General features: G+C 38.0%; 2 protein-coding genes across 3 annotated transcripts in view; both read left to right on the top strand.

The window, feature by feature from the left end:
• The window catches only part of HAPLN1 (hyaluronan and proteoglycan link protein 1), a 134661-nt gene that overhangs the window by 67714 nt on the left and 41798 nt on the right, over nt 1-25149 (top strand). The window contains exon 2 of one of the 2 annotated variants that reach the window (XM_006889873.1): nt 8683-8808. In XM_006889873.1, coding sequence (XP_006889935.1) covers nt 8709-8808 — 100 coding nt within the window. In that variant the 5' untranslated portion in view covers nt 8683-8708. Of the gene's footprint in view, nt 1-8643; nt 8809-25149 lie in introns of those variants that run through there. The other variant, XM_006889872.1, reaches the window with a different exon arrangement.
• Nucleotides 4371-7460, top strand: LOC102850869 (apoptogenic protein 1, mitochondrial-like). Its single transcript, XM_006889892.1, has 2 exons — nt 4371-4696; nt 7352-7460. Exons 1-2 carry the CDS (start codon nt 4371-4373, stop codon nt 7458-7460), a joined length of 435 nt encoding a protein of 144 aa, XP_006889954.1.

Genomic DNA, 25149 nt, shown 5'->3' with positions numbered 1-25149 from the left:
TCTAGTGATCTTTGTATTGGCTTCCATAATTTTCAAGCTAAATTTTAAAACCTAAGTTGAAATCAAGTATATTTCATTATAACTTCAATGGAACGAAAAAAAAAATACCTTTACACTATCATCCTCATTCTAACACAGGTATGTTTTGAAATGAATTCATGCTTCTCTCAGGTTAAGTTCCTACAGTGGGGTTCCCTGTTTCTCAAAGGTCTAATAGGGGTTCATTAATTCTTCTTTTGGCAGTCAAGTTCAGTTCTGGGTGATGGAAAGAACCAAGCCTTTGGACTCTGATGTTGCATGTACTTGCAATTGTAGAGTAGTTCATACTTAACTCTGCGTGATGGGTGAAGAATTGATCCGCAGTTGTCAGGAAACTCTAAAGAGTTGTAAAAGTTGGTTAATATAGAGTGAGTTGGCACAGGAACCCAATACAGGTGGTGGAGGATGCAGACTATTGGGCCAGACTTCCACACCTGACTTTATGTTCTAAGTACCAGTCAGCACTAAGGATCCCATTTGCTAAGCTATAAAAAGTATATAGTTGCATATGGGGTCACACAATTTGATGGGTGGAAGGGCGATGCTAAGAAATGTATATGAACTTTGTAAATAAACCAGTGCTGTTGTTATTGTTGTTGTTGACTGCCTTCGAGTCCAGCATGACTCATAGCAACCCTAAGAACAAAAGGCATGAAGCCCCTCTACAGCTATCGACATTTATCAAAGTTCATAGAGTTTCCAGAGGAATGTTGTTTAGGAAGTGGATGCCACTCCTGCTTTTTTTTTAAAAGTATATAGTTGGATCATTACTTCCATTGAATTGTTCTGAAAAATGACAAATGGCTAAAACTGCAAAAATAGTACCTTTTGTTGGGTTCAACATCAACCAATTCTTTTTGGTACACTGACTTTATATATTCCTTCTGTCTTCTTTTTTCAAATATTTTTTCATCTTCTTTTAGTACTTCTTGCATCATTCAATATTTTTCTCATAGAATCCTTCAGTATTTCAACTTGAAGCTTGAATATTTTTCCTTCAGTTCTTTCAGCTGGAGATGACTTCTTTCCAATGGTACAGAATTATACTTAAGGAAGAAAGGAAACCTGCTTTGAGGCATTGGCAAAAATTAAGACTCTAGAACCGGATTTGAATACCAGTTAAAAGTGCTTCAGCAAACAAATGCAGTCTTGGATGGGCCCATTAGGCTATTCAGGAAATTTAGACAACTTCCTCTCCAATAGACTGCAAACGACCCATATTTTTTCCCATTCCCCCAAATAAAGTGATTCAAAAGGGTATAGAAGTCATTGAACAATACCATTAATATCACAAACAAGTAAAATCTTGTTGAAGATTATTTTTAAATGGCTGGGATAGTACATCTACAGGGAACTGCCAGAAATTCAAGCTGATTTCAGAAGAGGCTGGTCAATGAGAGATAGCAGATCTCAGATGGATCCCAGCTGAAAGCAGAGAATGCTAGACAAAATGTTTACTTGTGTTTTATTTATCATAGGAAGGCATTTGGCCATGTTATTAATCATAAAAAATTATGGATAACATTTAAAAAAATTGGATTCTAGAGTACTAAATTGTGCTCCTGTGAAACCTGCACATAGGCCAAGAAGCAGTCATTTGAACTAATTGTCTAGGTACAGAATAAGGAAATAATATATAGGTTTAAAATCAGGAAAGGTGTGTGTAAGGATTGTGTCCTTTCTCTATACCTATTCAGTCTGTATACTGAGAACATAATTTGAGAAGCTGGACTATATAAAGAAGAATATGGCCTCAGGATTGGAGAGAGAATAATCAACAACTTGGCTCATGCAAATGACACAATACAGCCTTCAGTATGGAACATCAAACAGACAAAAATCTTCACCACTGGACCAACAGGCAGCATCATGATAGGTGAAGAAAAAGATTGAAGAAGGAAGCCGTCAATGAACTCAACATCCATGTAAGCAACAGACAAGAAATCAAAAGATGTCATTATTGTATTGCATAGACCTGATGTCAAGGACCACTTTTTTTTAAGGTACTAAAGAGCAAGGATGTCAGTTTAAAAGTTAAGGTATGTCTGACCCAAACACAGTACTTTTAGTTCTTATACAAGGGAAAGTTGGATATTGAATAAGGAAGACTGAAGAATGTGTGCCTTTAAATTGTGATATTGGCAAAGATAATTGAATCTTGACTGCCAGAAAAACAAATAAATCTGTTTTGAAGTAACTGAAATCAAAGTTCTCTTTAGAGACAAGAATGGTGAAACTTTGTCTCTCATACTTTGGATATGTTATCTGGAGGCCCAGTCATTAGAAAAAGATATTACTCAAGGAAAAACTGAGGATAATCGAAAGAGAGGTTGACATTTACCAAGTTGAATTGACACAAAGACTGAAACAATAAGCTTGAGCATGATGGAGATTGTATTGATGATGCAGGACCGATCAAAGTTTCTATCTTCTGTTTATATGGTTACTATGAGTCCTGGATGATTCAATGGTATGTAACAATAAAAGGGAAGAGTAATTCATTTAAGTGTAGTTCAAGAGGTAGCTGGTATTAGTTTTCAAGGCACTAAAAATATGACTCATGTCTTTTGCTTAGTTTTATGTCCTCATTGTTTTTGTTGTCATAGTCATATACCATAGAGTCAGAACCAACTCATAGCTGACCCTCTGGTGTGTTTTCAGAGACAGTTAGTAGCACAGGAGGAGATTGCCTATTCTTCTTCCAAGGAACAGTTGGTGGCCTGGACCAGGTGCCTTTGGGATTGCAGCACAACTTCATGCCAGTAGGCCAGTCAATGCAATAATTTTAATACAGCAAAGACTAAAGGAATAGTTACCAGTTAATAAATGTGGCTTTCAGTCAATTCCAACTAAAATAAAAACAAAAAAGTGGCTATCACTTAACTCCAATTCATTGAAAGTCCATGTGTATCAACGTAGAACTGAGCTTTATAAGGTTTTAGTGACGAATTTTACAGGTGCCCATCCCCAGGCCCTTCTCAGAAGACCTCCATTCGCGTAGCAGCCGAGTTTACTAAAGCTTTGCACCACCCACGGATTTTAACTTGACGTGAGACTATTGCTACTGCTGTGATAGTGGTGATGTTGTCATGTGTCATCAAGTTGGAACCAGTTCATTGCTGACATTCCAGTGGGTTTGTAGACACTGTAAATCACCTGGGAGGATGCCCATCTTTCTCCATTTATTACTAATATATCAGTATTTTTGTCCACTTTTCCATTGGGTAGGATCTTGCTACCAAAGATTGTTTCAATTAACCTCAAGGGAAAATTATAAATTTGAATTCTTGTCAAATTCCTTCGACTACATAGCACCTACTACAAACATTAGACATTTTAATTTGAACTACTCTTGAAGCAGTCTTCAGAAAAAATGACAACAAAAGTAGGTATAGAAAAGATATTTTCAGTGTGTGAGCTGCTTGCAGATAAATAAAAATGTTATTTCAGGAGATACTGAAAGATTTCATGTAACAATGACAATAGCAATAAATCAAAACCTCTGCCCATCAAATCTGTTCTACTCATAGCAACCTCATAGGACAGGATAAAACTATCCTTTAAAGTTGCCAAGGCTGCAGATCTTGACAGAAACAGATTTCTCCTGTAGTACAACTGGTAATTTCAAACTACCCATCTTTCAGTTGGTCATAGACTTTCTAGCCACAGTGCTGATAAGGCTTTTTCCATGTAAAATTTTTAGACAAGGAATACCCAAAGTGCTCCTTAGAGGCCAAGATAATGAAGCTTAATCTCATCTGCTTTATTAAGCATATTGTTGATAGGTGCCTTTGAGTGGAGTCCAGCTCAAAGCAAACCTATGAGCAGCAGATCTGAACCTGCCCTCTTCTGTGCCATCCTTATCATCTCTGACACATTTAGTCCATTTCTGTAGTCACTGTGTCAGTCTGTCTCATTGAGGATCTTTCTCTCTTTCACCAACCCTCCAGTTTCCAAGCATGATGTCCCTTTCCAAGCAATAGCCTCTCCTAGCAACATACCCCAAATATGAGAGAGGAAACTTTGCCCTCTTTGTTTCCACATGGAGCACGCTGGTTGCACTTTTTCTAAGAAATATGTTTGTTCTTTTGACAGTCCATGGGATATTCAGTACTCTTCTTAAATACCACAACCCAAAGGCACCAATTCTTCTGTCATCTTTATTCACTGTCTGGCTCCTAAATGCATAGCAAGTGATTTGAAAAGACCACAGCCTGGATTAGCGCACCTTTGTCTTCAATCTGACATTGTTACTTCTCAGTAATTTAGAAAGGTCTCTCTGGCAGTGGAGTTACCCAATACAAAAATGTCTTCTGGTTAAACTAGCGGCCATGGTGGCCCTGCGCCTGCCGCCGAGGGCCTCCCTGTCCGCGCTCTGCTGGGCTTTCTCTGCCTCCGGCCGCCAGCGAACCCCGGGCCACGGCGCTGAGCACAGGGACGCAACGCCAAGCCAGGTCTCAAGATTCTGCCCACCAAGGACATCTCGCCATGATTGGATAGGACCCCCAGATAAGTACTCAAATCTGCGGCCTATTCAGTTTTACGTCCCTCAAGATGAATCAGCCCTGAAACAACAGCTACGAGAGCTAAGACTCGAAACACAAGAATGGAATCAAAAGTTCTGGGCAGACCAGAATTTGACTTTTAGAAAGCCATTGCCCAGCTTTCTGATGCATAGCACGTAATTGCAAAGATTGCCTGGATCAAGCACACCTTAATCTAACGACTGACATCGTTGTTCTTCAGTGCTCTGGAGAGGTCTCTGACAACAGATTTTCCCAATGCAATTTGAATTTTTTTTTTTTTTTAAAGAAAGGCAAACTGGGGAAGGAAGAAGGGACAATGTGCAACAATGAATGAATGAAAATCCAACTTTTCTGTAAACTTCCGTTAAAATCACAATTAAAAATTTTCTTACCAAAAAAAATGTCTTCTGCTCTCCTAACTGCTATTATCAAGCAAGTCAATTATGGATCCAAGTAAGATTAAATCATGGACAATTTTAATGTTGTCTCCATTTATCGTGGACTGCTAGGAAAACAAACAGATTCATCCTGGAAAGGGTTAAACCGGGCAGCCACTTGGAGGCAAGGATTCTGAGTCTCTGTCTAACATTCTTTGGACATGTTGTAAGGAGAGATCGGTCCTTGAAAAGGGACATCATGCTTGGGAGGGTGGAGGGACAGCGCAGGAGGGGAAGGCCTTTTATGAGGTGGATTGATTCAGTGACTGGGGTAATCGGGATGGGTGTGTCAGAGACAGTTGGATTGGCACAGGACAGAGCAGAGTATAGGGCTGTTGTATATAGGGTCGCTATGAGTTGCAAGCGACTCTACGGCATACAACCACCACCACCATTTATCATAATGTTGTCTATTGGCTAAATGGTGATGTTTTTTGTTTTCTTGATGTTGAGATGTAGAAGAGGCTATTCTTTAGAGAGGGACTTTGAAAGGTGGTGGATCGGCGTCAGAGAGGAAGAGCCTCAACAAGATGCGTTGATTGACAAAGTGAGTGTGGCAGTGGGCTCACATGTGTCATATTATAAAGATATTGATGGGATGGACAGGGTTCTTCGTTCACTATGAATCATAGTCAACGTGACAGCACTTAACAGCAACCCTAAACTTCACAACTTTTACTTCTTTCAAAAAATTATATTTTACTGACATACTTAGATACTCAGAAAAGATCATTTTGCTATGTCTGTGTTGTTATCTGGTGAGGAAGACACCAACCTAGCCCTTAGCCTCAAAGATCAGTCTGCAGTGCGACTTGTCTTGTCCTTGCAGTTCGCTCAAACATCTAAAAACTGTTTGTTAAAGAGCACTTTCTGCTTTCACATCTGTTGATGGGAACAGCTGTTATGCTGACAGGACAGCAAAGATATATCCACTGTCTCCTACCTGAATTGCATTAATGCTATGGTGAGATGCCCAGAATGTGTCTGTATCCTAATCACAAGTTACTGAAGACTTGTAATATCCTTGGATAACTGATTAAGAAGTTGTGCTTCCAAGCCAAACACAAACATCTCAAATTCAGCAATGCCTCCTTCTCAAATACAGCCTCTGAAAACCTTCTGGAGGGTCAGCTATGAGTTGGTTCTAACTGATGGCATAAAACAACAACTGTCATTATTATAAACTCCTACTTCCAGTAATATTTACATATAAAACTTAGGCCCTTAATTTAGTACATTTAATATATTAAGAGATTGGACCATTACCATTATAATTTTTAATATTATTGTGTGGAATTAAAAGAGACATATTTGACAAAATATGCAATGTAATTTGGAGTTTATAAGTGATGTAAATAGTAAATTACTTACCATCTAACTGAAAAATTAACTGTTCATACCCACTTATAGGTTGCTCAAGGAGAATGTCTTGGCAACTGGGCTTCTGAAAGGTCACACCTATCAAAATCCTCAATGATGATTAATTATATAAAACACAATGTGTGGGAATGTTCGTATTAAACATAATGTGAATGAAGGAATGTGTGAAATATAATGTATGTGAATAAAACACAGTGTGTACCAATTTAGTATGCAAACCAATATATTAAAAAAAGATCCAAAATCTATGGAGGATAGTTCTCTGACAAAGTGACATAGGCGGAGTCATTATGAGTTAGTGTGGACCCTGTGACTACTGGTTTGCTTTTTTGTAGAGTTTGATTAGAAATAAATAGAAATTGGAATGTATCCAGTGCTAAGTAGCACAACTATAATAACGTAATACACTGTAGATGACCAATGTAAAATGAATTCAGCATACTCTGTTTTCCCTCTTCTTGATCTCATACTTAGTAAGCTAAAATTGCGTGAGTTCCTGTAACTCTTTCTTCCATAATTTCTCTTCTTTACCTGTGGTTCTTTCATTTTCACGTAGTCACCACAGTCCCACAGGCCTGCCCCTTGTTCGGGTTTGTTCATCAGTTACCCTTTGTCCCATTTCATTTCACACTTACATATATCATTTTCCCAATTATATTACAAATTTCGTTCTCTTCCTCTCACTCCGTACACAGTATTGAGCCCAAAGGAGGTATTACTTGTTACAATGATGTACATCAATCTGTGACTATTAAAAAAAAATGTCAAGTGAACTTCTGAAAATAAGAGTAAGCAAATCAGGTAGCATTCTGAGGGTGGCATTCTTGTTCCTCTTGTGTTTTGTTTTGTTTTTTTTAAAAAAGGTTCTCATATTTTGACTCAGCCAACCATCTCTTTTCCATGACATAGTGAAAATACTAGAGTGAGGATGAAAGTGTGGAATACTAGAGCAATACTGTCTTTTAATAGCAAAAATGCAGAGGTGTTGTGGTCCCGTGGGACCCGGGCACTTCTGTGGGCACACGCAGCCGCCTCTGGAGTGGAGCCTTGCCTGGAAGGACCTCCAGGAACAGACTGAGAATGCTTTAATAAGTATTCCTGGGAGTTAGGCTTTCCTGGAAAAAACAAATTAGTGCAAAGAGCCAGTACTGTGCAATTTCAGCTTTAAAAATAGCCAAGTACTGTTAAGGCTGCTGTGTCCATGGGAGAAAAAGAAAGCCCTTGTTAACATGTGTCTCAGCTTCCTCATTAAAACCCAGGCGCTACATTGAAATCCTTGCCCTGCAGATACTGCAAAGGTCGTAAGGTTTGTATCTTTTAGGATGGTTACTTGGATCATCTCTGCATCTTGTAGGAGACAAACTCTGGGGGGAATGTTTCATGCTGGTCTTGTAATAAAGGAGAGTCAGAGATGTCTCTGCTTCCACTTAGGAGTAAGGCTGCCTCCTGTCTATTTCAGCCTTTCATTTGCCTAATTGACCTGCAAGGCTGTAGGGACATTCCCTGCTGCAGAGGCTCTGCTGACTGCAGAGACCCTACCTGGCTGGCCTTCCAGATTAGTGCGTCAGCACTTTAAGTAGAGATGAATGAAAAAAAATCAATCAGAGCAACTGCAGTGGTAGCATGCATAGCTCTAACCTAGTTTGAGCATAATTTTTACCTAGTCACCACAGAGCCAAGCAGTATTTAAGATGGTAAGTGAATCTGTGACAAATGTGCTGCTACTGCTTAATCAGATTTTTTTTAATCCCTTTTTCAGAACAAGTAAGCCTAACCTGCTTAGGAAACCACATTGTAACATGAATTATTATGTCAAGTTTCATGCAAACATTCTTTCTTTATTCTGATTTTAATAAAATTCCTGAATTCAGGTGGTAGTTAACTGATGGCAAATCAGATTGTTGGTATATTATTTTATAGTTCGTATTTATCCAGACTTTTTAAAAAGACAAAAAAAAACCCTGTCTTTCCTTCCCATATGTCTTTGTAAATGCCATCTCTTCTCTCTCTCCAAACTCCAGTGTTTTCCATTTCTAAACTTCTAATTCTGCAAAGATAGAGTTAAGCACTATTTGTCCTCTGGCTACTTTTACTACACCAGAGGAACTGGAATTCCTCAAAGCTGCAGTGTTCAGCTCTCAAAAGACAGCTCCAGTAACTTTCTGAACAGATTGGGTTAAACATTTCTTTTTTTTTTAACAGACCCATTCCGTGATGATAAGGCAGCAATAAGTTGTGCAGTGCAACACGCCAAAGGGTTCCAAATCTCATGAGCCTCTTTTTATGTGATGCTCTTGCAGCGAAGAAGATTCTTTGGGCTGTAAAGATGAAGAGCCTACTCCTCCTGGTGCTGATTTCAGTGTGCTGGGCTGATCATCACTCGGACAACTACACTCTAGATCATGATAGATTTATTCAAATCCAAGGTAAGAAAACACAGACTCTCTTATGAAAATCACATTTATGTCAAGTTACTTAGAATTGAGATGCTAGTTTAATGCTTCTTACATCTTAGTTCTGCTGCACTGCAATTTTTCCCTCTTCTGCTCATTTGTGAATATGTCCCTCTCTTTTGTTGCACCCCCTCACCCAAGTCTTTGAATTCTGTTGAATTACAGTAAAGTTAAGAACTGGAGGCAGTTTAACTTGGATGGCTTCAGAATGTCCAATTGCAGTAAACTGATGTGATTATTCAAGGCTTTCTCGTGCAGATGCTACCTTGCTAGTAGAATCTGATGTGCAAAGTTTATCTAAATTCATTTTGAAAGAGGAGGTAAGTAGGAAGTAAAACTGAAGATGTCAGGTCATCCTATCAGAGTGACTGTTTAATTATTTAAAAGAAACGATGTAAATAAAACAAAAGTCAGACAAGCCTCTGTTCAAGAAATAGCTTACCCGGTCACATTCTCCCTTCAATAAAGCCTTAGCCTCTCATAAACCAGAATGCTGCCCCCTGTATATTTCTGTTCAACTCAGCTGAATTCAAAGCCTGAAAACGGTAGCAGGATTTGAGGCTGCAGTACAATGCAGTTATTTCCTCAGTCCCAGCTTCAGATGGGTGCATTTTGTATTAAGAAAACTAAGAGACTTCAGCAATGGGAAGAGAGAGAGCTAACAGAGCCGAGCTTCCCTGCTTGCCCTTGTATGCTGAATAATTAAAAGAAGAATGACATAATTTAACTATTTAAACATATGATGATATTAATGTTAAATGAACCCTGGGCCAAAGGCAGCATGAATTTTCTAAGAGCTATAAAATATCATGCTTTATCTCCAAGGTCAAAAGTGCTGTCACAGAAAACTGCATTCACTGTTGGAAAGTGTAGTGTGTGAAGGTCAAATGATCATGTAAATCTGGCCAGAAGTATTTTGCTGTGTGTACTCTGACAATGCGAACAGAACTCTGGTTTTGGCTATGCCTTAGCTGTTGGAGACACTTCTCCTTCAGTTCTGATTGTTTGCAAATCTTTCTTTTTCTCACTGTTGAACCAGGGAAAGAAATTATATAATCATAAATTTCACTCTGCAAGCTGCTGACTCAGCTGTTTGTTTTAATGATTGTAGTGAAATCAAAGCTGTTCCTCAAACAAAGCTTGTACAATATTTACGCATTGAGATTTCTAATGAGCAATGCCATCCTTTTATCTTCTAGTCACAGAATTCAATTGCAACAAACTAGTGATACTTAGTAGTTTTAAGTAGCTGTCAAATATACTTCAGCTGTGATTTCAAATTATTAGTACAAAGATACCCAAATTTTCTCATAAACTGTGCCCTCAGAGAAGGAAATTATTTAAAGACTATACCACTTTTTTAAAAGAAGCTTTTAGTGAGCCCATAAGTCAGACTCAATTCTCAAAGCAAGAAAAATTACTGTTGCTTCCATCTACACATTCCCAAAACATTCCATTAAAATTTAATTCAAAAGAATTTCTGACCTAATGTAACAGAATTATAGAGGTTATTTGCATACACTGCCTGTTTGTTTAATGTCTTATAGCTTCAATAGTTCACTCCATTTTCATTGTAAATTCATATTCTTAGAAAGTACAGGCTTGCCTTGAAGAGGTGCTCACAGCTTTCAAGTAATAGAATTACATGCCTATATTTGACTTGTTTAATAGTGGAATATAATTTGGGTCACAGGATTGTAGTATTATGTCCATAAGGGGAATTTTTTTGTTAAATTGCCCAAAATATCTGTCCTCATTACTTTTTCTTCCCAATGAGGGGCAGAAAGTCATTGACTTTCATTCATATTGTCTTTTCATTTTCCCTGATTTTCACAAAAACTGCTTCAAGTGACCTGCCATAATTCCCATTTTCTCCTGTAAAAGCAAGCAATATAGCAAAATATATAATTAGTAAAGGAGATAGCCTTCATTCTTCATTTACTTAACATATTAGATTATTTTCTTTCCCATATTTAAGAAAATTATTTCTTAAACACGGTCCTAAAGGGATAAAGGAGTCCAAACTATGACATGATTTTATAAGGATTTTGCAGTCATCTCATGGAGTAATCTGAATTTCAAATTTCTGAATTGTACTGATTAGCAGCAGGAGCTTGTCTCGTTGACAGAGTACAGCTTTAAACTCATACTGCCAAAAAGATACCTTTTCTCACTTTCATTTTGCATTAAATGTGTATTTTTGTACCCTGGATTCCCTGGTCCTAATTAATGCCACAGGAACAGTGCATGTCCTCTGTAGATTTTCCTTGGCTCTCTCAATGGAGATGCTTACCTCTTGGAGAAATCCATTCTGAAGTCTCATGCCGAAGTGGTCTAATTATTTTTTCCAAAGCCTTCCTCATGATTTTGGTGGCAGAGTGCAATAATACGTAGACCCCAGGGATTTAGTCTGGCTAAATGAAATGCTGAAATAAAAGGAAAGGACTAAGAAAACATAGCAAGTGGCAAGCACAGTGTGTGAAGGGTTTCTAGCAATGAACATTTTGCTAGTGGTGAAAAAGAAAACTTCACTAGCTTCCCATACACAGCTGTAGCAAAAATTGCACATGAATTAATACATAGCTGTAGATAAAATTACACATGACCTTATTCATTCTCTTCACTTTTCCATGTTGTTGCTGTGTACCACAGAGTAGGAACCAAGACGTAGCTGACCTTCCGGTGGGTTTTCAGAGGCAGTGAATCACACGGGAGGAGATTCCCCATTCTGCTTCTACGGAGTAGCTGGTGGTCTCCAACTGCATGCTTTCAGGATTGCAGCTCAGCTTCTTGCCATTAGGCTACTATAGACACTAATTTAAAAATTTGATCTCTATATATTTATTTGTACATCATATACAATCCTCAGTGTTGTCACTCATTATTTGTGATAGAGTTGGAATCAACTCCTAGCTGACTTTCTTGTGGGGAGGCTGTAAATTACACTAGAGGAGATTGTCTGTCTTTCTCCCACAGAGTCACTGGGGGATTCTAACAACTAGAGAAGTCTGGCCTTTGGGTTACCAGCACAAATCTTTATGGACTACACCACCAGAATTCCAGTGTATGGGAAAACAATTTGCTCAAATATTTCTACAGGAAGAGTGACTTTATTAGTATTTTGTAGTACAGTGTGTTGGTTAATATGGCTATGGATTGGAGGATTGGACAGGGTTTTGTTCTGTTGTATGTGGAGTCACTATGAGACACAACCACTTCAACAACATTCAGCAACAACAGCTGTTGTCTGTATCACTGTTGTGTTGCTGTATGCCATTGAGTCAGAACCGACAGCTGACTTTCTAGTAGATTTTCAGAGGCAGTAAATTGCACTGGTGGAAGAAGAATGGGCAGTCTCCTCCCATGCAATTACTGCCTCTGAAAACCCTCTGGAAGGTCAGCTATTGGTCGATTCCAGCTCAATGGTACACAACAACAATAAATCTAAATAGAGGAGATTGTCCATCCTTATCCCACAGAGAGGTGGATTAAAAATGCATGCCTTTTGGATAACAGTAACTTCTTACTATTAGGCACCAGAGCTCCCTATTATCTGTATTGTTGTTGTTGTTGTTGTTGTTGTTGCTACTGTTGCTCTTATGTGATTTCAAGTGACTCAATCTACTGTGACTCACAGTGATCTTATGCACAATAATTCTGAACCCTGTGCTATACTGAGCTAGTCTTGCTGTGCCTGACACACCCACCCCCATTATCCTAGTTACCAAGTCAATCCAGGGTCTTCTTTTCTTCTGTTCCTCTAACTTTCCAAGCATAATGTCCTTCTCCAAGGACTGGTCCCTCCTGACAACATTCCCAAGGTATATGAGTCAAAGCTTCACAGTCTTTGCCTCCAAGGAGCAACTTGATCTCACTCTCTTCAGTATAGACTTGTTTGTTCTCTTGGCAGTTCAATACTTTCTTCTGGCACCATAACTCAAAGACATCAGTCTTCCTTTGTCATTCTCAGCCATTGTCCAGCTCTGTGATGTGTAACAAGTAATTGCAAAGAGCATGGCCTGGATCGGAAGCACCTTAGTCTATAGACTGATATCATTGCGCTTTAGCATTCTGGAGAGATCTCTGATAGCAGATTTTCCCAGTGTAATTCATCCTTTGATTTCCTGACTTCTGGTACGAAGAGTGTTGATTGTAGAACTGAGCAAGTTGAAATTGTTAACAACCTCAGTCTCTTCCCTATCTAACATGGTGCTGCCAGTTGGCCCAGTCATGAGAATCTTTGTACTTTTGATGCTGAGCTTCACTCCATATTGGAGACTGCAGTCTTTGATCTTTTTCAGCAAATACTGCAGATCCTCCTCAGTTTCAGCAAGCAAGGTTGTGTCATCTGCGTAACAGGTTGTTGATGAGTCTTCCTCTAATCCTGGTACCACATTCCTCCTTAGAAAATCCAGGCCCCTGGATGATCTGTTGCACCTATAGATTGAAAAGGTAAAGAGATAAGACACATCCCTGACACATTGCTCTCCTGATTTTGAACCATGCAGTATTTCCTTTCTTTCATCTGATGACTGCATCCTGGTCCAGGTATAGGTTTCACATGAGCACAATCATGTGTTGTGTGATTCCCATTCTTCTTAAGGTTAATCACAATTTGTTGTGATCCACACAGTCAGACACAAATAGACATTCCCCTTTTACTCTCTGCTTTCAGCCAAGATCCATCTGACTTTAGCTATGAAATCCCTTGTGCCACAGACTCTTCCAAACCCAGCTTGCACTTCTGGTAATTCTCTGTCAGTGTACCGTTCCAGGCGTTTTTGAATGATCTTCAGCAAGATTTTGCTTGCATGTGATATTAGTGATATTGTTAGAAAATATCAAACTCTATTAGATCACCTTTTTTGGAATGGTAATAAATATGAATCTCTTCCAGACAGTTGACCAAGAATTTCTTCTTCAGATTTCTTAGCACAACCTGGTGAGAGTGCCAACATAACTGGGGAGTAGAGAGATAAAGAGGATATTCAAGTAACCAGAGGCCTAAGCCATCATATCAGGGTTGGTTAGGGAGAGGGAGACAGATGCTGGTAGGGTGGCCCAGGCAAAGGAACAGAGGGGATACTGGTAGATGCGGAAGGGGGATGAAACCACAACACCATTTGCCAAAGGAGAAGCAATGACCAACACTGGATCTGTTAGCTATGTAATCGGGAAGGAAGTTTCATATGCTCTTTCAGGTAAAATGTCCAATGGTCTGGTATTGTTCTAAAGCTAAGCATACAAATTAAGACAGACCAAGAATAAGGGTTGGCCATCCACTTCCAAAATAACAAGCCTTCGAAACCCTATGAACCTAAATTAAATTGTCTGTATACCTTTCACCAAATCACTGTTAGAGTTATGCAAATATGATGTGTATATGGCCCACAAAGGGGAATGGGTAGTTTGCTAATACTGTAAATACATAAGACTTATGGACTTTTGAGGGGTATTGTTGTTGTTATTGTTTTTGTTGTTAGGTGCTGTCAAGTTAAGTACAATTCATAGTGATGCTATGAATAGCTGACCTGAAACTTGCCTCTCCTGTGCCATCTTCATCATCTCTGAGACACTACAATGCATGTGTCAGACCATCTCATTGGGGGGTCTTCCTCTCCTTTGCTGACCCACCATCTTTCCAAACATTATTTTCTTTTCCAAGGAATAGTCTCACCTAGCTACATGTCCAAAGTATGAAAGACAAAGCTTCATCATCGTTGCTTCCAGGGAGCACTTTGATCATACCCTTTTCACCTGTTTGTTCTTTTGGCAGTCCATGAGATATTTAGTACTCTTCTCCATCACCACAACACGAAAGCATCAATCCTTATTTATTGTCCTGCTTTCTGATGTGTAGCAGACTGAGCAGAAAATGGCCTGAATTACATGCACGTTAGTCTTCAAATTGACATTATTGCTCTTCAGTATATTGGAGAGATCCCTGAAAGAAGACTTGCCCAGTGCAATGCTATTGTTGTTGTTGTTGCTGTTGTTAGGTGCCATCGAGTCAAGTATAACCAAAGAGACTCTACAAACAAAAGATCTGAACCCTGTCCTATCCAATGTTCTAATGTAATACATCTCCTGATTTCCTGACTGCTGATACTAAGGATGTTGATTGTAGAGGCAAGTAAGATGAAATCATTGCTAGATTCAATCTTTTCTCCATATGTCATCATATTGAATATTGGGCCTATCGTGAGGATCTTCGTCTTCTTGATATTGCGATGTAATCCATACCAAAGGCTATAGTCCTTGATCTTCTATAACAAGTGTTTCATGTTCTCACTTTCAGCTAGCAAAATTGTGTCATCAGCATAAAACACATTGTTGATGAATCTTCCTTCAATCCTGATGCTACACTCATCTTCATAGAGCCCGGCTTCATTAATTATTTTCTCAGCATACAGGTTGAATAGATAAGGAGAAAGGACACAATCTTGACACACAGCCTTCCTGAATTTAAACCATGCGGTGTTCCCTTGGTCTGTTCACACAAGAGCTTTTTTTCCCTAGGTATAGATTCCTTAGGAGTATAATAAGATGTTATGGGATTCCCATTCTTCTCAATGTAAGACCATGCAAATGGGGTGTATGGAGTGCTAACCTAAGTATTAATCAGTGTTGCCATCAAGCTAGGTTTAAAATGAGCCATTCCAGAGGTATTTCACTACTATCAAGAAAGAGGAGCCATCTGTGACTTTGGAGGAACTGACCTTATGCTTTTGTAGGTGCTGATAGGGATACCCATTCCTCCTTCTTAAAGTTAGAGGAGGTCAGAGGAAGATGCCACCTCCTTGTTTTTAAGTATCTTCTCTGTGACACATACAACAAATAAACCATAGTTTTCACACCATGAAATTCCTAGTTCAACACCTTCCAAATTATTTGAAAATAGGACCATGAAGAATAACTTTACATATGTATGAAGCTACAGACAAGCACAGTTTTTAAAATGTGTACTGGACCAAACACTATTTAGACATTCTTTCAATTACCAGTAGAATGTCCAAGATGACGGTTGTACAGCTTTTACAAAGATAGCAGAGACATTGTATTATGTTCTCTCCATAGCCTATCTAAAGAGCTAAGTAGTTATCCTGAACAAAATTCAGCTTGATCTTACCCAAGTCATTAAGCCAGGGCTTTCTGCATTGGTGTCTCTAGTACAAGTCTTCAAATGTCTTGTTTAACAGTCTCTCTCATAGTGTTATTAGCTTATGATTTTGGATAATTTACTTGATTTCTTTGAATCTTGGTTACTTTATCTGTAAAATTGAAGCTAATAACTGTATATTTCAGAAAGTTATGTGGGAATTAAATGAGAGAAAATATAGAAAATGCTCAGCATCTGTAGATGCCCAAGTAAATTACTGTAATGGTCATTTGTATTATTTGTTCACAACCGTGAAAACAGATTTCTAAGTAGAAAAATAATTACTGATGGAAAAATCCTCATACTGTTCAAAGTACATTTTATAAGAAAATCATAGCATTCATTTAGCTCTAATGAACTAATTTTTATTAGATAATGAGTGTTCTGTTTCAGATAAAGTAAATATGACAATGAATAAAAGAACAAATTTTTTGTTATGTTTACACTGCAGACTATTAAGTATGCAGTAATTCCATGAACACCTGTGGAATAATTTGAGAATTGCCAAAATGTGACACAGAGACAAGAAGTGAACATGTTCTGTTGGAAAAGTGACACTAACAGATTTGCTGCTTGCAAGGTTGCCATAAATTTACAATTTAAACAAAAACAACATCGAACCCCAAACCAGCACACATTATCTGCAAAGTGCTATACAATGAAATGTAATAAAAATGTAAAAAAAAAACCACAAAAACCTTTCTTCTCTGTCCTCTAATTCCTCTATTTAAATTTTTTCCAGTAGATTCAACATGATCTGATCACTTTTCCTTTTCCTTTGTTTGTTGAGAGTGGTTTTTTCAAATTCTAGGTAATATTTTCATTTTTTGGATTTTCTGTGTAAGCACAGATGATCAGGGGTCACTGACCTATAGTGACATCAGAGTGTCCTAGCAGAACTGTGCTCTGTAGGGTTTCCGTGGCTGACTTTTTAGAAAATCTTTAAGCACTCCTATCAAGGCATGACTGTGTGGGTTCAGACCCCTAACACTTTTTGTTCACAGTCATGTGCATTAATTATTTATACCACCCAGAGAGAGGTTCTACCGGATACCTCTAAAAACTGAATCCAATACTGTGCAGTCAGTACTGAATCACAGCGACCATGGGAGGCAAAGGAAAACTGTCCTATATGGTTTCCAAGGTTTCTTCATAGAGTCCAACTTCTCAAATACTTTGCTCGGCATACAAATTGAATAGGTGTAGAGAAAGAAAATACAACCCTGACATATTCTTTTCTTAACTTTAAGCCGTGGAGTATTCCCTTGCTCTGTTGGCACAACAGCCTCCTAATCTATATACAGTTTTCTTATGAGTACAATTAAGTGCTGTGGGATTCCCATTCTTCTTAATGTTAACCATAACTTATGATCCGCACAGTCAAACACCTTTGCATAGTCAATAAAGTATAAATAGGCATTCTTCTGATATTTTTCACTTTCAGCTGCAATCAATCCAACATCAGCAATGATATCCTTTGTGACACAGCTTCTTCTAAATCCTGCTAGAACTTCTGGAAATTCCTTATCTATGCACTGTTAGAACCGTTGTTGGGTTTTTTGTTTTGTTTTGTTTTAATTTCATTAATTTTAATGAATATTTACAAAGATTTTGGGTTTCCATTCATTCATTGTTGCATTTTTCTCCCTGCCCACCCCTCCCTCCCAGTTCCGTTTTTTTAAATTATTTTCAGCAGTATTTTGCTTGTATGCAATATTAATGATATTATTCCACAGTTTGCACATCCTGGATTACCTTTCTTGGGAATGGGGACCAATATGGACTTCTTCCAATCCATTAGCCAGACCTATGTCCTCCAAATTTCCGGGCATAGAGTGGTGAATGCATCCAGGGCTGTGTCTGTTAATTGAAACAAGTCAATTGGTATCCCATTAATTCCTTTTTGACAATGCCTTCAATTCAGCTTCCACTTTTTCCTTCATTACCATTGGCTCTTGCTCATATAGTTGTTGTTGTTGTTGTTGTTGTTGTTAGGTGCCATCAAATCAAGTATCACTAATAGTGACCCTGTGAACAAAAGATCTGAACCCTGTTTTTTCCTATGACATTTTCACACTTCCTGACACAGCAGTCACTGTGTCAATCCACGTGGTTGAGTGTCTTCCTCTCCTTCGCCAACCTTCCACCCTTCCCAGCATTATATCCCTCTCCAAGAAATAGCCCCTCCTAGCAACATACCAAATATAAGAGAGGTGAAGCCTCATCACATTCTTGCCTCCAAAAAGCACTTTAGCTTCACTCTCTCTAAAACATATCTGTTCGTTCTCTTGGCAGTCCATGGGTCATTCAGTGCTTTTCCCCAATACCACAGCTCAAAGGCGTCAATTATTTTTCTGTCATCCTTATTTCTTGTCCAGCTTACAGATGCATAACAAGTAATTGGAAAGACTATGGCTGGAATCAGATGCACCTTACTCCTCACACTGACATCATTAATTTCAACGATTTGGAGAGGTTCTTAACTACAGGTTTTCCCAGTACAGTATGTCTCCTCATTTCCTGACTGCTGGCACCAAGGGTGTTAATTGTAGATCCAAGCAAGATGAAGCTGTTGACAGTTTCAGTCTCTTCTCCATCCATCATGACACTGCCTATAGATCCAGTGGTAAGAATCTTTGTCCTCTTGACATTGAAATGTAATCCATACTGAAGGTTGCACTCCTTGATCTTCTGCAACAGTTGTTTCAAGTCCTCCTCACTTTCAACAAGCAAGGTTGTGTCATCTGCATAATGCAGGTTATTGATTAATCTCCCTCCAATCATGATGTCACACTACTCTTCATAGAGTCCAGTTTCTCAGACAATTTACTCAGCATATAGACTGAATAGATGTGGAGAGAGAATACAACCATGAAGCATTCCCATCTCAATTTTAAACCATGCAGTGGTCCCTGCTCTGTTTGCGGAACAGCCTCCAAATGCAGTCAAATGGTACTTCCTGAAATTTTTCAATATTAGTCAGTTCCTTTTTGACACAGTGACTCTTTGTATTCCCTCCATCTTCTTCAGATTCTTCTTCAGTCATTCAATATATTGCCAAGAGCACCTTTCAATATTGTGCCTCAAAACTTAAATTTGGTATTCAGTTCTCTCAGCTTGAGAAATGTAAAGTTATTTCTTCCCTTTTTATTCTCCAATTCCAAGTCCTTGCATATTTCATTAATACTTGCTATATATTCTCAAACTGCCCTTTGAAATCTACTGTTGAGCTCTTTTATTTAAGCATGTTTTCCCTTTGTTTTGGCTTTCTGATGCTCTAGTGCAACTTTTAGAATCTCTTCTGACATCCATTTAACTTTTTTCTTTCTCCTCTGTCTTTGTAATGAATTTCTGCTCTCTTCATGAATTATATCATCCCAAAACTCATCTGGTCTTCAATTACTGGTGTTCACTGTTTTAAACCTATTCTTAAGATGATTTTGAAAGTCAGATGGAATAGATTCAAGATAATATTTCTGTTCTCATGTACGTATTTTCATTTTCATTGACTTCAGTTTAAACTTACACATGAGTAATTGATGGTCAGGCCCACAATCCACCCCTAGTTGACTGCTTATTTAGAGCTTCTCCAATGATTTCTTCCTAGTCAATTTGATTCCTATGTAGTTCATCAGGTGAGGTCAGTGTGCAGTGTTGCCATTTGTGGATAATTTTTGTTTGTGGATTTTTTTTTAAAAAAAAGAATAAACATTTGCAATGTATAAATCTTGAAAATACAAAGTTCAGTCATTCTATTTCCATCTTCATTTCTTTCACCAAGCCCATATTTTATGCCTATTATTCCTTCTTCCTTGTTTCCAACTTTTGTATCCAGTCCCCAATTATCATTGATTCATTCTAGGTGCTTAATATAAGCTTGTTGAATAAATTTATGAGTTTAATGAGATTTTTTTCCAAACAATTTTAATAATAATGAGGATTTCTTGAAGGATTGTAACTTTCATAGTCTTTAACGGCACACAACTCATTGTGTGACTTCATGAAAATCAATTACATAGCTGTTTTCATGGTATATTGCTAGCATGAGGTTGTCATGTTTCATAAAATATAAGAACTTAAAAGTATTTGAGTGGCATCATTCTCTTCAGCTGTCCATAATACAAATGAGGAAATTAAGACCAGGAGATTTCAGTGGCCCTACCTGGTTGATATAGCTAACAGGTAGCAGTTGCTATTGGATCATTTCCTGCACCTCCTTTGACTCTGAACTCATGTCTTGCCATATTAATGAATGCTCCCATACTATTGCTCTCCACCTGTTTTCCTTTTCTCCATAGTACTACCTGTTCATTTTACTTATTTTTTTGTATTTTTTCCTATATCTACTATAAAAATGTATATTAGTTCCACAAGGACAATGGCATATATGAGTCCTAGCACATAGCTGTTGTTGTTGTTATTGTTTTTAAATGTCATTGAGAATGACTTATAGTGACACTACGAACAGTAGATCTGAACCCTGTCATATCTTGGGACATCATCACATTTCCTGACACACTAGAGCCCACTGCAGCAGTCACTATGTCAATCCACCTGATTGAGGGACTTCCTCTCCTTCACTGACCCTCCACCCTTCCAAGCATCATTTCCCTCTCCAAAGAATACCCCCTCCTAGCAACATGCCCAAAGTATGTGAGAAGAAGCTTCATGATTCTTGCCTCCCAAGGGCACTCCGGTTGCACTCTCTCTAAGACATACTTATTTGTTCTTTTGGCCATCCATGTGATAGTAGGTGATGGATATATATTGTTTTAACACATCAAAGTTTGGTCTAGTCTTTCTAAAACTCAACAAGATCTTTTCAATTAATACAACAAAGGGTGATAGATAAGGAAGAGAATTATGGATTGGAGTGCCATATTTTGTTTAATTATATGCATAACTTGCACTGTACACAGCGTCTTCTACTCCCTGAGAGTTTGCCACAGGCAAAATGTAGCAATCTTCTGATGTGTGTATGCAGCTCTCAAGCACATTGGATTTATATTTGGCCACTGAAACAATATCCAGCCCCTAATGAAATATCTGCTTGCAGAGTGGATCTAACCAAAGAGTGGAATGAGTTTAATAATACATGATCAACCATCTACAGAGCCAAAGATTCTTGGGAGACCTAGAGAAGTGTTACTTCAGCTTCATTTTCTTGAGTTTTAACTTTTCATAAAACTCTTTGAACCTCTGAGTCTATTTTGAAAAGTTAAATTAACTTACTTTTGTCTTTTTGAGACAAAGGATATTATTTACATCCACAAAGTAAAAAATGTAAAATATCAAGAAATAAGTGTTTCAACTTGCCTTTGGGTAAAATATACTCAATTATTCCACCAGAAATCGTGGTTGTTGTTGTTGTTAGTGACAGTGAATCAGCCCCATCACACAGTAATCCGAAACACAGCAGAAGGAAATACTCCCAGTACTGGGTCATACTCACAACTGTGCTGCAACCCCAAAGGCACACAGTTCAAATCCACCAGCAGCTCTGCTGCTGGGAGAAAGGTGGACAATCTCCTTCCATGTGATTAACTGCCTCTGAAAACCTGTGAGGAGGCAGCTATTCATTGAAGGTATTCCCCTCTTTTACTGACCCTCCACTTTTCTAAGTATGATGTCCTTTTCCAAAGAATAGCCTCAAAACATGCCCAAAATATGTGAGGCAAATCGTCCCCAACTTTGCCTTCAAGGAACAGTCTGGTTGCACTTTCTCTAACACGTATCTGTTCTTTTGGCAGTCCATAGTATATTTAGCACTCTTCTCCGACACCACAACCCAAATGCATCATCTCTTCTGCTGTCATCCTTTTTCACTGTCCAGCTCTCAGATGCATAGCAGATGCTTTAAAAGACCGTGCCCTGAATCAGGCATACCTTAGTCTTTATACTGACACCATTACTCTTTGTGACTTTGGTAGCCTAGTGGTAAGGAGTTATGATGCCAAAGCAAAGTCACACAGTTTGAATTAGCTGCTCTGCACTAGAAAGATGGATAACCTCCTTTGTGATTTATGGCCTTTGAAAACCCATAGAGGTTCAGCTATGAATCAGTTCAACTCAATGGTACATAAGAATAACACCAATACTAGACTGGCTTGGGCTTACCATATGATATAATGAAGAATATCACCAAATTATTATAATAAATAGTATTAATGTGTATGTAATATAGTAATTTGGAAGCAGGAGTAACATCCACTTCCTAAATAACATGCCTCCGGAAACTCTATGAACTTTAATAAATGTCAATAGTTGTAGAGGGGCTTCAGGCCTTTGTGTTCATAGGGTCACTATTAGTCGTGCTCGACTCGAAGGCAGTCAGCACAATATAATAATAAATGAGCTCCAAGGAAAATGTATATGTAAATATATGTACATATATAAAAATGCTCATATGTTGCACAAATACACTCCTACCAAAACTAAAACAAGCAAAAAACCCTCCATAAGGTTTCTAAGGCTGTAAAACTTGAGAGGAAGAGACTGGCCATATTTTATTTGTAAAGCAGCTGGTGAATTCAAACAACTAAACTTTCAGTTTCTTGTGCAACACTTAACCACTATACCAGCCGGGTTCCTCATAGACGTGTAGGAGAATAAAGTCCTTTTTTCAACACTTACTTCACTTTTTTCACTGTGGACAGGAAATAAGGATACAATGACAAAGCACAGGACTCTTGCTTCATTGATCTTATAATTTAGTCAGAGAAATGGACATTTATATGATAACCGCTGAAAAGGAAAAATATGAGTTGGTACAGAGAAGATATTAATATATGTTATTACTTTTCTTTAAGTAGCAACATTAGAAAAAGGTTTTTCAATTACGGATTAATTTAACAAGGTCTTCAATTGTAAAATCTCTGTACTATAACACACACATAAACACAGAAGTTAGATATAAAGAAAGCAATGTATACAGTTCCTAGAAACTATTTATATTTCTTTATTTAAGAGTGTGTGTGTGTGTGTAATCTTAATTTTGATTCTGTCGGAGGTGTGGGTATGTGTGTGTGTGTCTACGTTGGTATATACTGTCGAGTCTGAACCAACCCATAAATGACCCTCCAGTGGATTTTCAGAGGCAGTTAACTCCATGGAAGTATCACTTGGAAGGAGATTGTCCAACTTTCTCCTGTATTGTTGAACATTCACCTTCTTGTGGTATTTGAAAGAAGAAAGCACTTCCTTGAATAGTTTATTAATATCATCTGGCAATCAAAATGACAAGAAAACATAACATAAATATAACTACAGGTAGACGTACAGAGGGGAAGTAATTAATTATAAGACAAAAAAATAAATGCTTAAAATTCTGTATTTATGTGCAGCATAATTTTTAGCACTAAGTAGGTTTAAGCTGGGAGTTCTGGTGGCATAGTCTGCAGTGTTCCACTGTTAATGGAAAGGCTGTGCTTCTCCAGCAGTTCTAAGCCACTAACTGCCCTGTGCAAAAAAGATGACAGTCTCCTCCTAGTAAGATTTACAGCTTCAGAAATCCAGTGGAGGGTCGCTCTGAGTCAGGATCTACTCTATGGTGGTGAGTTCAGTTTGTTTTGAGACCTAAACCTATAGATATATCTTAAGAATAGTTATAAACTTAACATTAAATAGCCTAGATTGTTGACTCTCTTTATTCTGCAAAGTAACTATTAGAGCAGTACAATTTTAGAGTACTTCCAGATGTAAAATCCTATATTTAAGAATACTTTTAGTTAGCAACAAATTCATACTGAAAATGCTTTATCTGTTCTGTCCCGGGTGCTGAAATCATCAAATTATGAGAAGCCAATGACTACCTGGAAATGTTCCCAAATACCCAGAAAAATCCATTAAAAACGGAGCCTTTCCCCTTGGTTGCAACTCTGCAGGAACCAGTGTTGATTCAGCTAAAGCATTGACCTATAGCGTAATGACTTAGTGCTAAAGCAGTTTCAACATTCTGTTTCTCTGATTATACACAATATCAAAAAATAGTCGATTTAGATTTCTTCATTGGTTCAGCTATTTATTTTAAATGTAAAGTGAGGAAATAATCCATTTAGAGAGTCTTTTGGAATTCAAATAATGCCTAACAAATGTGCTAAAAATTTAAATTATTCAGTCAAGAGTTATCAAACTAATAGTGTAAAGGGAAGAAAAGAACTATTTTTATACTTATTTAGAAGATTTTTGCAAAATGAAGATCATACACTGATAGGCTCTCAAGTTGACTCTGACACATAGCAACCCCCCAATTAAGTTTCCAAGGCTATAAATCTTAAGGGAAAGATACTACTCATCTGTCCCTTTCAGGGTAACTGGTGGATTCGAACCGCTGGAGATACACAGCTTTTTGACAAGCAGCGAAACACTCCAGGGACCAGGCTATCTAATCAAATTATTTCAGAAATATTTTGTGTATTTTATATCACTTGCCATAGCGTAGTGGCATCGTGGTTATTGTTATGTGCCTTCAAGTCAGAAGCAACTCACAGCTGAGGCTCCTGCAAGTTTTCAGAGCCTATAAATAGCACAAGAGGAGATTGTCCATCTTTCTCTCGTGGATAAATTGGTGGATTTGAACCAGCCGTCATTGGATTGGCAATGCTGCTCCTTATCGGTAGGCCACCAGAGTTCCTCTAGTGATCATAAACTCAGTCAAACCAGATGGTAGTCATTTTAAGTTAGGGTTAATGAAGCCTACTGGTTCCATGACTTCATTGTTGAGGCAGTGACTGATCACCATATGTATATGCTCCAAGTAATGCGCTTTTATGTGTTCGAGGAGTAGCCTGTTAAATATTATGTATAAAAACACAGAGAAGACATAAGTCATTGCGTATAAAATAAACAAAGCCGTTTAGAACAAGGAGGCTTTTCCCTCCCACTCTTTTAGTAAAAGTATAGATTAGATCAAGAAGATAGATGAAATGGACTTGTCCTGATTCTCAGTAGTGATTGACTATTTCAAATAAAAAAAACGCCAGTAAAAAAAAAAATACTCATCGAAGTGCAGTTTCCACTTCTACCTGATTTTATTTAGGATGATGGTTACTTTTCCTCCTACCTTTGGCTTGCTTGTGGAAAGCATTTGAAACATTTGTTTATTTATTTTGAGGTAAAAGGCGGTGGGGATATGAAATAATAAAAAATATATAGAA

The sequence above is a fragment of the Elephantulus edwardii genome, unplaced genomic scaffold, assembly GCF_000299155.1.
Source record: "Elephantulus edwardii isolate Elephantulus edwardi_28Jun2011 unplaced genomic scaffold, EleEdw1.0 scaffold00082, whole genome shotgun sequence".
Taxonomy (NCBI): Eukaryota; Metazoa; Chordata; class Mammalia; order Macroscelidea; family Macroscelididae; genus Elephantulus; species Elephantulus edwardii.
The sequence above is the reverse complement of the archived record's forward strand: the minus strand, read 5'-3'. Positions and strand labels throughout refer to the sequence as shown.